We start from the raw sequence: 13,775 nt of genomic DNA, 5'->3' as shown, positions 1-13,775 counted from the left end.
AACATGGTTACCAAATAAGCGAAAACGTTGAAAATGATCTATAGTAATGTCATCGTTTGGGGTACACCTGTTGAAACCTCGGGCTTTTTTCGGTGCCACTTTCCATGACATAACGAAAATTATGGGTAATTTTTTGGCTATATTAATGACACGTTTCTTACTAAAGGTATGCTAAACATCAAATTTCATGACGGTACTCATCAGGTAAGCGGGGGTCAAACTGGTAACTTACTACGAAAAGTTACGACTTCTACAAGCAACTATGCAACCGATTTGGTATTAGAGCTATCGAGAAGATTCCAAATTATGCTCTTCATCTACCATATATCTGTCACGTGTCAAAAACCAATATCATCAACTAGCAACAACAAATCGTTATATGTGAATAGAAATCAATAGCCTTGCGTTGTTTTTTTAACTCACTCAAACTCGTTTGTAGCTAGCTTGTATCGAAGTCCAGCTTCTAGTAATAGGGAGTACGGCTGTGGCAACTAATCTGCTAAAGTAATTCACGTATAACCAAGTAATAACACTATCAGTACGTTTCACGATGCCGTAAGCCGGAACTGAGACGGTATGCTGATCCGTCTCACACGTCGTCCATTTACTCAATAAGTATTCAAACAGGAATCAACATAAAAATAAGACTCCGTCTTATTTCGAACTTCGTCGAGCTTCAAAAAGTATGAAAGTCAAATATTCCACATTGTGCGAATACCCCAAGGAATAAATAATGAGTGGTCTGTTTCATGTTGAGTTCGGCAGATTCTACGATAGTAGCATACATCGGTAATCAATACGGTGTGTCGTAAATATAGCAAGCATAAAAAATAACACATTTTTAAATACACCCGTGGGTTTAATTTCCCAAAACCATCCGCTTCACAAAACCATTCGACTTCGTAAATTCGGTATCTAACGAGCACTAAATAATTAATAATAATAATAAATATATAAAAATAATAAAAATAATAATAAATAAAATAAAAAATAAATAATTAACATTGGATATTTAGAATCAATATGAGCCAGATTCGCAGATGGGTTACTGGTACGGCAGGGCATTACCTTTGTCAGCGCAAAGTACTGTGTCATCTAACAGACAGGTCGGTTCGTCGAGAGCTCATGAAGAATCACGACTCTTCAGCGGATGAAACAGCAACGTGTGACGCTAACGGGTGAGCTTGCAGGTTCGTATATATATATATATGTCGATATATATATATATATCGACAAGGCCTTCAGGCATAACCATGAATGACAAGAAAAAGGCTAGTGTAGTTCTTTTTCTCTCAGTAGACGACCATATATAACATATCTAGGCCGTAATACCCTTACAGCAAACGTATAAATATGTCAATCATATGTGTAGCTCATTAACGGTCATATCGATACCCGATGGCGTAATGCTTTAAACAGGTACGCATCGTTATTACTTTAAAGCTGTGTTAAGAATGCCAAACACTAGTACCAAGTACAACTATAACAAGAACGAAGAGGTAAGCTGTATGACTTCCAATGTGCTTTCCATGGACAGAAACAACCGAGAACGAATTACCGCTTTTCCTGCTTACAGTGTCATCTTTTATTCTTGCAACCAATTCGATGTGAATGTCTGCTGTCTGTTTGTTGAATAATGTTGTTTTTTCTAACCCTGCCACGCGTACAGCCAGCGTCGATACCTCCAACGTCCGAATACACAAGACGATTGATTTATTATTGAAAATCCATTGTCTAAACATGAAGGTCTCGGATAAAAACAGTTGGCAGCAGTTCATTTGCTTGAAGTCAACTATCTCCTATGTACGACTACCGATCCATTTCTGGGTCATGTGCATAAGGTGTGTACCCAGACTCTGCCAAAGGCTATGCTACATTGCACATATGTTTTGAATAGCGTACCATGGCTCTCACTACACATTGAAATGTGACATGTTGCCAAATGCTTCGTTTTAGTTATAAAATATGCACAAAGATTATTTAACCATTTTTTTTATCTAGTGTTCTTTTCACCAGGGAATGCTGATCGTTCGCCCCCCATGAGCATTGTATCACTGTCAGCTAATGAGGATAATCGAGTTTATTATCATAGACAGAAACGGAACAATCCCTGCACTCTGCAGAAACAAGGTTCAGTCGCACACTAACGTTATCCAGTGTTTACAGGCACCTGTGGAGGGGCAGTGGCTGATGTCACTTAATATAGGTTAATGTGTAGGTTACTCACGGATCCAGACAGGCTCGGATCTCATTGAAAAACCGGCGCTTGATTCAGGAGATCGGGATCACGGTGGCATTTTCGGGAACGACTCACGCAGAAATAATGGTTTTCAAAAGTAGCTAATCGCATTGTACGCCCGATGGGTTATCTTCGTGATTTGGATAATACGGTTGTTGGTGAAGATATGATGCGCTACATAGAAAACTAGTTTCCTTCGAAGAGGTGATTACACTTTAACACTAATTAGACCACTTCGAGAGTGCCACTTTAATTTTATTAAATTTACGAGTGCCTGCCAGATATACCTGGAGTCACAGCCGTGTAAAGTATTACACTAAAATAGGCCATAAAAGACCTGACTTAAAGGTAGTGGATAGGTTGCTAGTACCATCAGACTATTCAGTAACAACCGTCGAGATGGATAATGCTGATTAGTGCAGGTGCGCTGAATTCTGTTCTTGGGACTCATCCCATTTTTACTGACATCAGACAGAGGCCATTTTCTTATGTGTATACCCAAAAGATATTCCTCTAAGCTAAGCGTGGGATATCTGCAGAGACATCAATTAAATACCATCTATTCGCAACTCAAAATACCGAACTGTCCCCGATCAATTTTGTTTCATTTAAGCAGGTCATTCATATTGGCAAAAATGTACAGGTCCTCTTCATTTTCAATAAAGTTTCATAACCCATGAAGCAGCATGACAATTCATTTACATCGGTGATCTTCGCCATTACTTATTGGCGCATCATGGCGGATAAGATTAGCATATCTAGATAATGACTAACGCTTTTCCTATACTTACCATGCATATTTTGTTTCCATGTCAACCACGTGCCGTGAAGAATCAAAATCCAGCGTTTTTGAGTTCGTTTCCGTAACAATCTATGATACCTCTGCAGAAAAGTCGTAGTTTTATCAGCGCAAAATTCATGATCACATTATACCTCTTCAATGTCTACGTACGTTTGCTTTTTATGTTTTACCAAAATTACAAGGTACACGCTCATTTGTCACATCTAGGGTGACAGCAAACAGGTTCGCCTATCTTACACAGTTTATTAGATCAGAATCAACGAATTGTGCCCATCTTATTTACAGTTCTATTATGTACTATGCATAACGATGTGTTTCCTATTGCCAGTTCTAACGTCGTCAAAAGTAAACTTCCTCGGAGCAAATCTGCTATGGCTTGAACAATCGCGAATTGTTACCAGATAACTTCTGTTTGATGGTACTTTTGCTATAATTAACTTACGAAACGAGTAGGGCTGCTAGGAGATTTTTAGCGTAGTTATAATTTCGAGGCACAACGAAAACGTACGAATCCTTAGTCTGATTCTAGCAGTAGACTATGGCTTGCTTCCGTTTCTTGGCAGCTGTCTTCTGCGCTAATTGTTCGTGTACCCTCGTATAAAAACTATAAATTTGAGGAAAAAACGACGGTCTCTCGACGCACCTTATTCTGTTCTTGCGCGTTATCTTCCATAATGTAGCAAGATACATCTGTATTTCCATTGTTTTATCGATAATTTTGTGCAGATGTAAAAATAGTGTTGAGGATTTCCATGAGCAGAAATCACTAGAAACTATTGCTGAAAGGTCGAACGAATATATTCCCGTCACTTTCTAGCCGCGTTTTACTAAAAGCAGTGCAGCTTCGTTGCCGCAGATTTTACGCAGCGAATGATGCGTAGTGCTTTATCTCAATTAAGCTATATTAAGCCTTAGTACGGTTCCGCCACGCTACCAATACAATATCTTGGAAGGGTATTAGAAACTATTTAAAATGGATTTGTGCTTTTCACCCGAAAGTTGTATAGACACACACTGAAAAGAAACTCTTTATTTAGCGTCATGTTCATTTATGCTACTTATTCAATTAAAGACTTTATGATTGAATGGATGAATCGCAGTGACTGCTTCTTGGTAGTGTAGGTCTGTACTGGAGAAGATGAATGAATGGATGAATCGCAGTGACTGCTTCTTGATAGTGTAGGTCTATACCCTAGAAGAACACCCGGAGAAGAACACTTGGTGTTAATAGAATATGCAAAAACGGTTTAGCTCCTTATATTTCGTTTTGGCAAATGTCGGGTTCGCTTAGTGTGACGCTAGAGCAGAAGCAGCTATATTGAAATTTACTAGCGATGTCAACGGCTAAAAATTCGAGGCAGAGTTCAACAGTAGTTCAGAACTGCTTTACAAACTGAAGTATTTCTTCAGTTTAGTTGGGCCCATCAAACGCTTACGAGAAACGCATGAACATTTTGCGGAAAAGGGACGTGTGTAATATTTGTCTTCACGATAACGCTTCGTTGTAATGCTATTATCATTATGTTTCTAGTTGAAGATGACCGATGACAATAGCGCAGACAGTTTAAACGTTTTAGCCACGTCGGCACCACAAATGTCTCGATATCCGATACGTTCAACGTAGCTATATCAATCATTTTCTAGTTACCTCGTTCCGCTCAATGCAGTTTACCCTAGAGACTGATATTTTTTGTGCTGTTGTTCTTTTTATCGTCGATGAAGAGTCGGCACTAATTTCCATTTTTCGCCTGGTCCATATGCCGTTAGGATTACTTTAGACGGAAGTCATTACACTCTAAAATTGAGTTGTGCCAGCGACTTTTTTCCACTCGGTTTTTGGTACAGCATAAACCTATAGCTACTTAAATTATCGGCCGTTTACATACTGTTCGATGCTGCCAGCCAGCGTCCTCTGAAACAGTTCGTGAAACACTATATATAGATATATATTTTTCGTGTATTTTCCAAAACATTACATTTTTATGGGTGGACGACCTACAGTATTATTAATTAGACCACTACGAATGAGCTAAGAAAGGCATCTTCTGCTGTGTATATTCGGGTTTCGGAAAAGTAGATGTGAAAGAAATTAATTTCTAAACCTTCGTCATTAGAGAAGACTCGAGATCAAAGTATGCGAGCTGGAAATACGAGCTAACATTTGCTTAAATGATATAACTAGATTAACACTCACCCCTACGTAGCCTCGTCTTTGGTCAAGCCTGATTTTATCAAACCTTTTTCTTCGGCCGAAATACTATTTTCTGTCCGTTTAGCTTGGCCAACGCTACCATTCCGGATACTCCCCGTCTTTTCACGGCGTGCAGTTTTGCCGTTCTGCTATTGTCTGAACTCGAGCCCAGTTCATTTGACCGCTCATTCGGACCGGGACTTTGGCCTAGTCACATGATTGGGCTCAAGCGGTCGTTACGGGCGACTTTGATTAACTGAACTGCCCAGAAGAACTATCATGGGCCTTCTGAACTGTTGGCAATACCTCTCTATACGAATGGCAATCGCACAACAGGCACGACCGGGCTAGACGCCTTCGCATATTACGATTCAAGAAACCCGCCCAGTATAGAGTCCTCGCTAAGTTTGTCGTACTGACTCCACGGATGTTCAAAGATCTATCTTATTACTAGTGGTTGGCAAACTAACGCGACAATTGTTTAAGTGTTCCCAAGTTTAAGACCGAGTACAGTACTGCGCTTTTAAGTCGCCAATAGCCTGAAAGATGTGCTGACGAATTTTGCACAGGCTTAACCGGCGGTTCAGCCCGTTGCAGACATCGCGAACATAGGTCTTGCGCTTGAACGTGCCAAATAACGCTAACTTCCTATTCAATGTGGGACTGTCTAGGTTGACATCGTGTCTACCTCGCAAACGACCGGTGCCAACTAACGCTGCGGGCAAAATTGATCCTAACTGGCGTGTTTGCATTAGCGGAAGCTACACATAATCATTAAGGCGCAATCAATATAAATAAAGAGGACTGCATGAGTCGCTAGTGGCTTCAAATTATAATATGATCCATAGCTAAGATTGTCAATAAGGCAAACGTAGCCTTTTAGGACTGATTCGACCGCGTATATACCTGAAATGTACACCACATTACCCATTAACATTTCTACAGAAAAATCAGCGTCAGAAACTGGTAGTCGATATTCTCATTCAACAGCGGAATTCATAAATGTGTCTTCGAAGTTATTACCGACTTAGTCAATTCGAAGGCGCATAATAATCGACATCCGACGAGTTCAGTCGTTGAGGGTACAGTTTATCTGCTATTTTGATTGTACGACGTTATGCTCACTTGGTAATATCGTATATTCTAAATTATATAATATTCTATCACAAAATGCAGGTTGGGGCAGCTCAATTTTGTATCAACCGCCGTATGATTCAGTTCGGTTACGGGATTCGTGGGTCTCTCGAATTGTTTTCCCTTCCATTGATTGGTGTACAATACATAGATAGCCCAGAAGTCAACAATTTGCTTTTTTCGCAGGTCTTGCAGACAGGCTATAGCGGCCTCGTCAAAATGATGACCAGTCCTTAAAAAAAGTATCTTTGTCTTATAATTATTAAAACAAGATCGTCGATTATGACTTGTGATGTTTAGATATGTGAACTTTGGAAGAAAGATATTCCAAACAGTTAGATTGATCAGTGATTATTAGGTCTCGTGTTAATTAGAGTAAATAAGTTTTTTGATTTTTAATTATACAGGTCACGTAATCTTTGGGGTTGCTTAGATTCACTTTGTATCATATTAGCACACTGTTATGTATACTTATATGAATTATTTCGTCTCTAATTACCGTCTAGCACAGAGTATTTTCTCCCAGTTGTTCCAAAGAGAGACAAAAAGAAGAGGAAACAATTGGTCTTCTTACGTATCTATGAAAAACCATGAAACCCATACATATATGACAGCGCCTGACAGTTTATATAATGAGTAAGTCAGTTATGAATAACAGAAGATTATAAAACATTTGCTCAGATTTTGATCTAAAATGCATGTCAATAAAGTGTGCGTTGGCTCGATTTGAGCCTGAAAATCGTATTAATTAGCCTTACGTCATTTTGTTAAATGGATGAACATTGCCTTCACACAGTTCTACATATGTATTTCTTGACGTGCTCTAGTTTTCATTTAGACCTGAAGATGTACCACCTCGGCCCAATCATAGTATAGTTAGATGTACAAGAAAATGTAAAGAAATTATATTTAGTCGGTTACTGCGCAACTGTACCGCGTTTCAAATTCTCTCTCCACGTTTCCCTCAGCTGAGACCCTTTCCCTCGCAGGTAACCAGTCGTCTGCTCGGTGACGGCCCTGTTGACGAGGGGAGTGCTAATATCTAACCGTGTATGGCCTGTGTTGGGATCTCTTGTATTCGTCACCCACTGTAGCGAACATGGCCGTCCAAGGAATGCTCTACACGTGCAAGGACAATTTTCGCTCGCAGCAAATCCTTATCGCTGCCGAGTATGGAAAAGCGAATCTGAAAGTTTGTCAGGAACCTCCAGCGTTCGTCTTCGGCGAAACTAATCGCTCAGATGAGTTCCTCGCCAAATTTCCCAATGGTAAGCGCATAGCTTTCTTTGCCGAATCTACCTATGTCAGTATGTTACCGTTACGTCTTTTGAAGTAGGCTATGTTTATACAAGGACCTGCTGCCGGAGGTAACCGCGAGCAGCCACGTTGGAATATGATAATACCAATCAAAAGAGGAAGTTAACTGAACTCGTTGTGTTCATGCAACAAATAACATAATGGTGTTTTCGGGTTTGAAATGCTGTTGGGCAAGCTCGAGAAAATCTAACCGCCAATTTTTTACAACTAGATATAAGCCCAAAATGCATATAAACCGCAGTCTGTGTGAGAAGACGAGCCGGACGCCCCATAGTTTAGTCATCTGTAACGGCTAAAAGGGATGCCAACTTGACAGGAGACAAGTCTTCGTTTAGAATTATTTTAATCAATGTGTAACAATAATTAATTGTAATCGATTAGATTTACCGTGAGTAAACGCGGGACTTAGAGCGTATATGAAGTGTAATTGAAGAGGCTACGCTATGATATTCATGTAGTTTTCTCACTCATGTAGTCTGGCTAACATATGTTGGCTTAGTAGAGATGAACAATTACTTCAATGTAGGTTTACGATTTGAGGATAACTTCCTAATAGCAAAATGTTTAGCCATCCGCACGAAGACCGTGCATAATACGAGTGGTCGGAAGACTGCAATGGTCTATCGACATATAGTATTAGCATTGGTGGTGCATAATAAATTCACTCACCGTAAAAGTTTTTTTCGTCAAATATGATAGGTGTTAACCACGTCGTGGGAAATCAATTGTTAGTTGTCATTCGTAACAACCATAATAAGGATCACCCTGCATTTCTATATTTCGGTAACGTATTTTGTCTAGAGCCAATCGTAGTAATCGTATATTACTACGTGTTCAACTGAATAACGATGAATAAACATGGCATTGGCTGGAAGTAAGCCATCGTATCCGAGCGCACAACAATAGCCGCTTGAGGCAAAGTAATGCATAAATGCTTCAAGACTCCATATTTCTATAGAGTCGCTATATCTTTGTTACATTGTTAACAAACTTTCGCGCCACTAATTCTTCGGTTTCAGGCAAGGTGCCGGCTTTCGAAACAAAGGACGGGCAAGCTATCACGGAGGCAAACGCAATCTCTTACTTTGTAGCCGGCGAGGATCTGCGAGGAAATACCGATACCGAGAAAGCTCTAGTCGTTCAGTGGATGTCATTCGCCGATAACGAGATTGTGCCTCCAGCCGCAGCATGGACATACCCCTGCCTTGGCATTATGCCCCAGAACAAACAGGCTACGGAGAAGGCACAGGCTGATGTCAAATCGGTTCTGGCGTACCTCAACAAGACACTTCTACCGAAGACGTTCCTCGTCGGCGAGCGCTTCTCGCTGGCCGACATCTCTGTCTTCTCGGCCCTTTTACCCCTGTACAAGCTTGTGCTTGATCCTGCCTTTCGTAAGCCGTATGGAAACGTCAACCGTTGGTTTGAGACGGTTCTGAACCAACCAAACGTAAAGTCAGTGTTGGGTCCTGTTAAACTTTGCGAAAAGATGGCTCAGTTCGATGCTAAGACCTACGCCGAGATTCAAGGCAAATCTGGTGCAGCTGCCAAGAAAGAAAAAGGCGGAAAAAAAGAGGAAAAGAAAGAAAAACCTGCTACAGGTAAAGAAGGGGACGAGCCAGCTGCTTTTGATGCCGACGTTGAGGAAGAACCTATCGTTTCCGCGAGCAAGAAAGATCCATTTGATCAGTTCCCTAAGGGTAGTTTTGTCATGGATGACTTCAAGCGTTATTACTCCAATGAGGATACGGCGAAGTCAATCCCTTATTTTTGGGACGAATTCGACCCCGACAACTATTCTATCTGGTACTGTGAGTATAAGTACCCTGAGGAACTTACCAAGGTGTTCATGTCGTGTAACCTCATCACTGGCATGTTTCAGCGTCTCGATACGATGCGTAAGAATTCCTTCGGCTCTATGTGTCTCTTCGGTGAAGACAACTGCTCAACTATATCGGGCATCTGGGTATGGCGTGGACCGGAGCTCGCTTTCACGCTTAGCGAGAACTGGCAGACCGATTATGAGTCCTACATGTGGAAAAAGCTTGATCCCAAGGATCCAACAACTAAGACCATGGTAAACGAATACCTGGCCTGGGAAGGCCAGTTCGGCGGCAAGAAATTTAACCAAGGCAAAATCTTTAAGTAAATGGACGACAACTCTTTGGTGGCAAATTTGGGTCGGTGATAACATCTGGGGGTAGTACGGAGCCGAGTCCTTGTCCTGCTTTTTCATCATTTTAAACATTCAATCAGGCACGCTGCTCGCAGTATAAGGCAGAACAGTGACAAATTATATGGCAACACATAAAAAATAAAAGGCTTGCCTTTATTAAATACTTTCATTTGTATTTTTATTATAATCGAGTTCATCAATAACGTCCACATCATCGCGGTAATTGCATGCATTTGTGAATGCTAATACTCATCACGGTTAGTATCTGCGAAAATCAATTTTTGAGGGAGCTACGGTATCTAAGGTGTGCAGTTGTCTTTTCTAGCGGATCGTATTAGGTAAGCTATATCGAGTATATTGAACAGAGCACACTTGCACGGTAAAACTTGAATACATTTTTAATATACTTATTTATGTTTTGTAAAAAGATATTTTCTGATTTTATATACAAATGGGAGTTGTAAAAAATAACTATGCATAAATTTCTATGTATATTCATCCAATTTGGTTTAAATTGCAACAGTGTATCCAATATTCACATGTTGTGGTTACTGGTGATCAATTTCGAATAAGGTTCGGTCTATACAATATAAAAGATCCTCGAATAGCAAAAACGGTTCTTCTTTAAGACGGGTAATCGTCGCCATTTTGCTAGCTTTTTCGACGCTAGCAATAACTAGCATTGTGCCACATAGTATATAGAACATGATAGATCTCTTTTTTATATCAGGAAAATATTCTAGTCCACAGCACTTTAAACCTGCCGCCTCTAGCTTACGAAAATGTTACCATAGTAGCGATTAATATGAGAACCACTAATTTTTTTCAGTTTAATTTAAAGTTTTACTCAAATATTCTGTCGTGTTTGCAAGCTGGCATACATAGATCAAAGCCTTGGTTTGGCCTAAAAATTAGAAGTCTATGGACCTTGATATTCCGTACGATCACAATTGCCTTAAATTTAGCACGACGGCCTAAAAAATCCGGGTGCATTAAAATACTTCACAGCAAAGCTAAACCTACACATTTGTAGACCAACAAAACTACTAAAAACAACTGACTATTGCATAACTTTAAGATCTGCTATAGCCCATTTAATTTAAGACCTCTGATTCTGTTATCAGACGGTATTCTATAGAATTTGAACGAATGTTTGGATTGCAGTATTGCTTCAGAATCAGGAAAAGATTCGCAATTGTCATGAATATGAAATACCGTTTGTAGTGCGTACCAGAAAGCAATCGGCCATTATAGGCACCTTTAAGTAGACTCGTGACCATGGCTTCTCACTTTTACTAAATTCAGCTGTAAATATCAGTAATTATCTTGAAAGGTGAAGGTTTTAAACGGGTAACTTATGTACTTACGCCAACTTCGACATCTATTATCTGCTCACTGAAACCTAATTTTCTAAGTAAACAGATGCTGTGCACTAACACGTAGAACGATTCTCTCCCTTTTCCATATGTAAACGAACTTTCATGAAATATCTACTAGCAACCCAACGCCCTGGAATCGCGAACGGTATCAGAACAGGGTTTTTTTACTCAACATATAGCTATAAACAAAACAGTTAATGTTAAAATTACATGCTTTTTATATAAGTTTTATTTATAATAGAAACTACTTTTTCCTTCTTTCCGGTTGCTACCAACATTACAACTATTAAATAAACATTTACGGTTAACTATAGCTTTTCATTGTCTCTAATTTATCGGAAACAGGGCGTACCACGTTCAGCCTATCATTTTTTTCCGTAAAAATTCCCTCAGTTTTCAATTACATAGCATTTAAACTTTAAACGACCCCCATTTAAGGGGGCATTCAATCTCAAGCAAAAACGTTATTATACTATTTCGATTTAGCGTTTGCGTTACCTCACATCGAAGAAACAGAGAGTATTACGGGTGTTGCGATATCCATTTGGGATCTGGGACTTTATTTACTTAGTCAGTCATATAATTATTCTGTAGAGTCCCAATTATGGACAAGACAACGCTCTTAACACTATTCAACGAATTGAGATATAAATACCTGGCGGTACCCAACGCAGCTACACTATATTCACCACTGAATTGATTCCTTGCGCCGACGTAATTTACTCAATATACGATAATTTTGTTAATATTCTTATGTTAGCTTTTCTTTTCCCAAAACTGTGTACGCCCATCGCTCTTCAGACAACAGGCGCCTTTTACCAGTACACCTGGGTGCTGTATATAGTACGGTCGTGTTTAGCTTGCTTACGATGTATCTCTCAATGCGAAATTATCATGGCAAAATGGTATCTTTATCTACTATGATTAGGAGACAGATATCCAAAAAAAAGTGAGCCGTCAATCAGCCTGCCGCACAATATCTATTAGAATGAATACGCCATAGCTAGATTGCTTCTACATCTATACATATAATCCTTCTAAGATTCGTCGAGTTCGTCAAGGAAGTGTTCTTGCTTTACGGAATTTATAGAATAGGCGTAGATGCAGATAACGAATATGCCAAGGCCGAGCGCAGTATATCGATTCCTTGACCTGGTCTTTAGCAGCTTAGCAACTCGATCGCTGTTTTCCTTTTCTAATATCTGTAACAACAGGTAAAAACGAAATTGAATTGTTTATTATGTGCCCTAAAAATAATATTTTTCCAACTACAAATATGGGAATTATACAACAGGTTTAAGCATAACGCTAGGTAACAAATAAACAAGATAAGCTATGTCTTAGACAGGCTAACATGACCTGCGTTTTCCAATAATTGTGATAAAAATTATCGAAAATACGTCGGATCTTCTAATCGAAACTCTCGTTAAAAGCCTACCGAAGCTAACGGGTTGTGATGTCTTGCTTTTATCTAAACGAAGAGAGGTTGATCCGATCAAGTCTCGCACGTATTGTTTAATAATCGTGAAAGATGGAGCTAAGGATACAGATATATGTTGGGTATCCGTTTTCGAGAACTAATTCCGGTTTGCTGCAGGCACTTTTTAGTGCTATAAAGCTATTACAAGTGAAACAAGTGCTTAGTTGCCCGTTTCCATGTAAAATGAAATTATAAGTACGATATATTACCTTATTTAGTTAAAATTTAACCAGCTTCAGGAAGTCTAATGAAAAGTTTACCTACAATGTACGCAGAACGCACCCGCATAGATGTTTATGTAAACGGCTTGACAACAAATAGTTTTGGTCTACATTCAGTCGACATTTGGGGTTGTCTTCACGAATACACTTACACGCCCAAGCAAGTTCTTATTTTTGAACACCTTCTTAATTCGGTGCCGTAGATTCGTCCTTTACTACATACCTACCTTCATGTAATTGAGTTGCGCACTCTGCACATACTCTTTCGAAACGTCGACTTTTGGCATTATCTCACCACGAGAGGAGCAATAGGCGCGACACACCATGGGTCCGATATTGGGCGTAATATACATGGTGCCACCGCGCCCCAGAAACTACTCGATTATAACAGTTAGAATTAGATACTTAGCTTGATAGAGCGTCTACTGAAATCAACTTTTTTTTTTTAATGCGGCTGGATATGCTCCGACTTGCGAATTTTTCACATTTCCAAAATATACTAATCAAGAAGGCAGAAAGGAAAGGGTTTTATGTCGTCTGCTGGCAAGTTGTCGGCGATTAAAATAACCACAATAGGCTCAGAATTAATTGTTGTTAAAATATTTCGAACTGTTTACTTTGAACGATCACGATCGCATTAAATGCAAATCGGACCCTTGAGAGTTTACGTGGATTCAAAAAGCGGTATTATCAAAACGCGAAAGAAAATGAAAAAAGAAGACTTAGCGGGCAAATTCGAATCGCGAACCGAGTTCTTCCACTTGTACTTCATTTATTGGAGCGACACAAAGAATTAATTGAATAATCGGAATTACCTTGAACTATACTTATTCTCG

General features: G+C 39.6%; 2 protein-coding genes across 2 annotated transcripts; one reads left to right on the top strand and one right to left on the bottom strand.

The window, feature by feature from the left end:
- Positions 1-7,396: 7,396 nt before the first annotated feature.
- eEF1gamma (elongation factor 1-gamma) lies at positions 7,397-10,022 on the top strand. Its single transcript, XM_022855719.2, has 2 exons — positions 7,397-7,634; positions 8,703-10,022. The coding sequence occupies exons 1-2, from the start codon at positions 7,466-7,468 to the stop codon at positions 9,830-9,832; spliced, it is 1,299 nt and encodes a 432-aa protein (XP_022711454.1). The 5' UTR covers positions 7,397-7,465; the 3' UTR covers positions 9,833-10,022.
- Positions 10,023-11,438: 1,416 nt separating this feature from the next.
- On the bottom strand, positions 11,439-13,474 carry Ccdc56 (Coiled-coil domain containing 56). Its single transcript, XM_022855733.2, has 2 exons — positions 13,167-13,474; positions 11,439-12,440 (listed from the first exon to the last, which is right to left on the bottom strand). Exons 1-2 carry the CDS (start codon positions 13,290-13,292, stop codon positions 12,276-12,278), a joined length of 291 nt encoding a protein of 96 aa, XP_022711468.1. The 5' UTR covers positions 13,293-13,474; the 3' UTR covers positions 11,439-12,275.
- Between the last annotated feature and the right edge of the window lie 301 nt (positions 13,475-13,775).

The sequence above is a fragment of the Varroa jacobsoni genome, unplaced genomic scaffold (genome assembly GCF_002532875.2).
Source record: "Varroa jacobsoni isolate VJ856 unplaced genomic scaffold, vjacob_1.0 scaffold_226, whole genome shotgun sequence".
NCBI classification, from domain to species: Eukaryota; Metazoa; Arthropoda; class Arachnida; order Mesostigmata; family Varroidae; genus Varroa; species Varroa jacobsoni.
This window is presented reverse-complemented; position numbering and strand designations above follow the sequence as displayed.

Coding starts and splice junctions, on each gene's coding strand:
- eEF1gamma (XM_022855719.2), top strand. CDS start 7,466: ATGGCCGTCCAAGGAATGCTCTACACGTGCAAGGACAATTTTCGCTCG. Junction 7,635..8,702: donor CCTCGCCAAATTTCCCAATG/GTAAGCGCATAG, acceptor CTTCGGTTTCAG/GCAAGGTGCCGGCTTTCGAA.
- Ccdc56 (XM_022855733.2), bottom strand. CDS start 13,292: ATGTATATTACGCCCAATATCGGACCCATGGTGTGTCGCGCCTATTGC. Junction 12,441..13,166: donor CGCAACTCAATTACATGAAG/GTAGGTATGTAG, acceptor CTGTTGTTACAG/ATATTAGAAAAGGAAAACAG.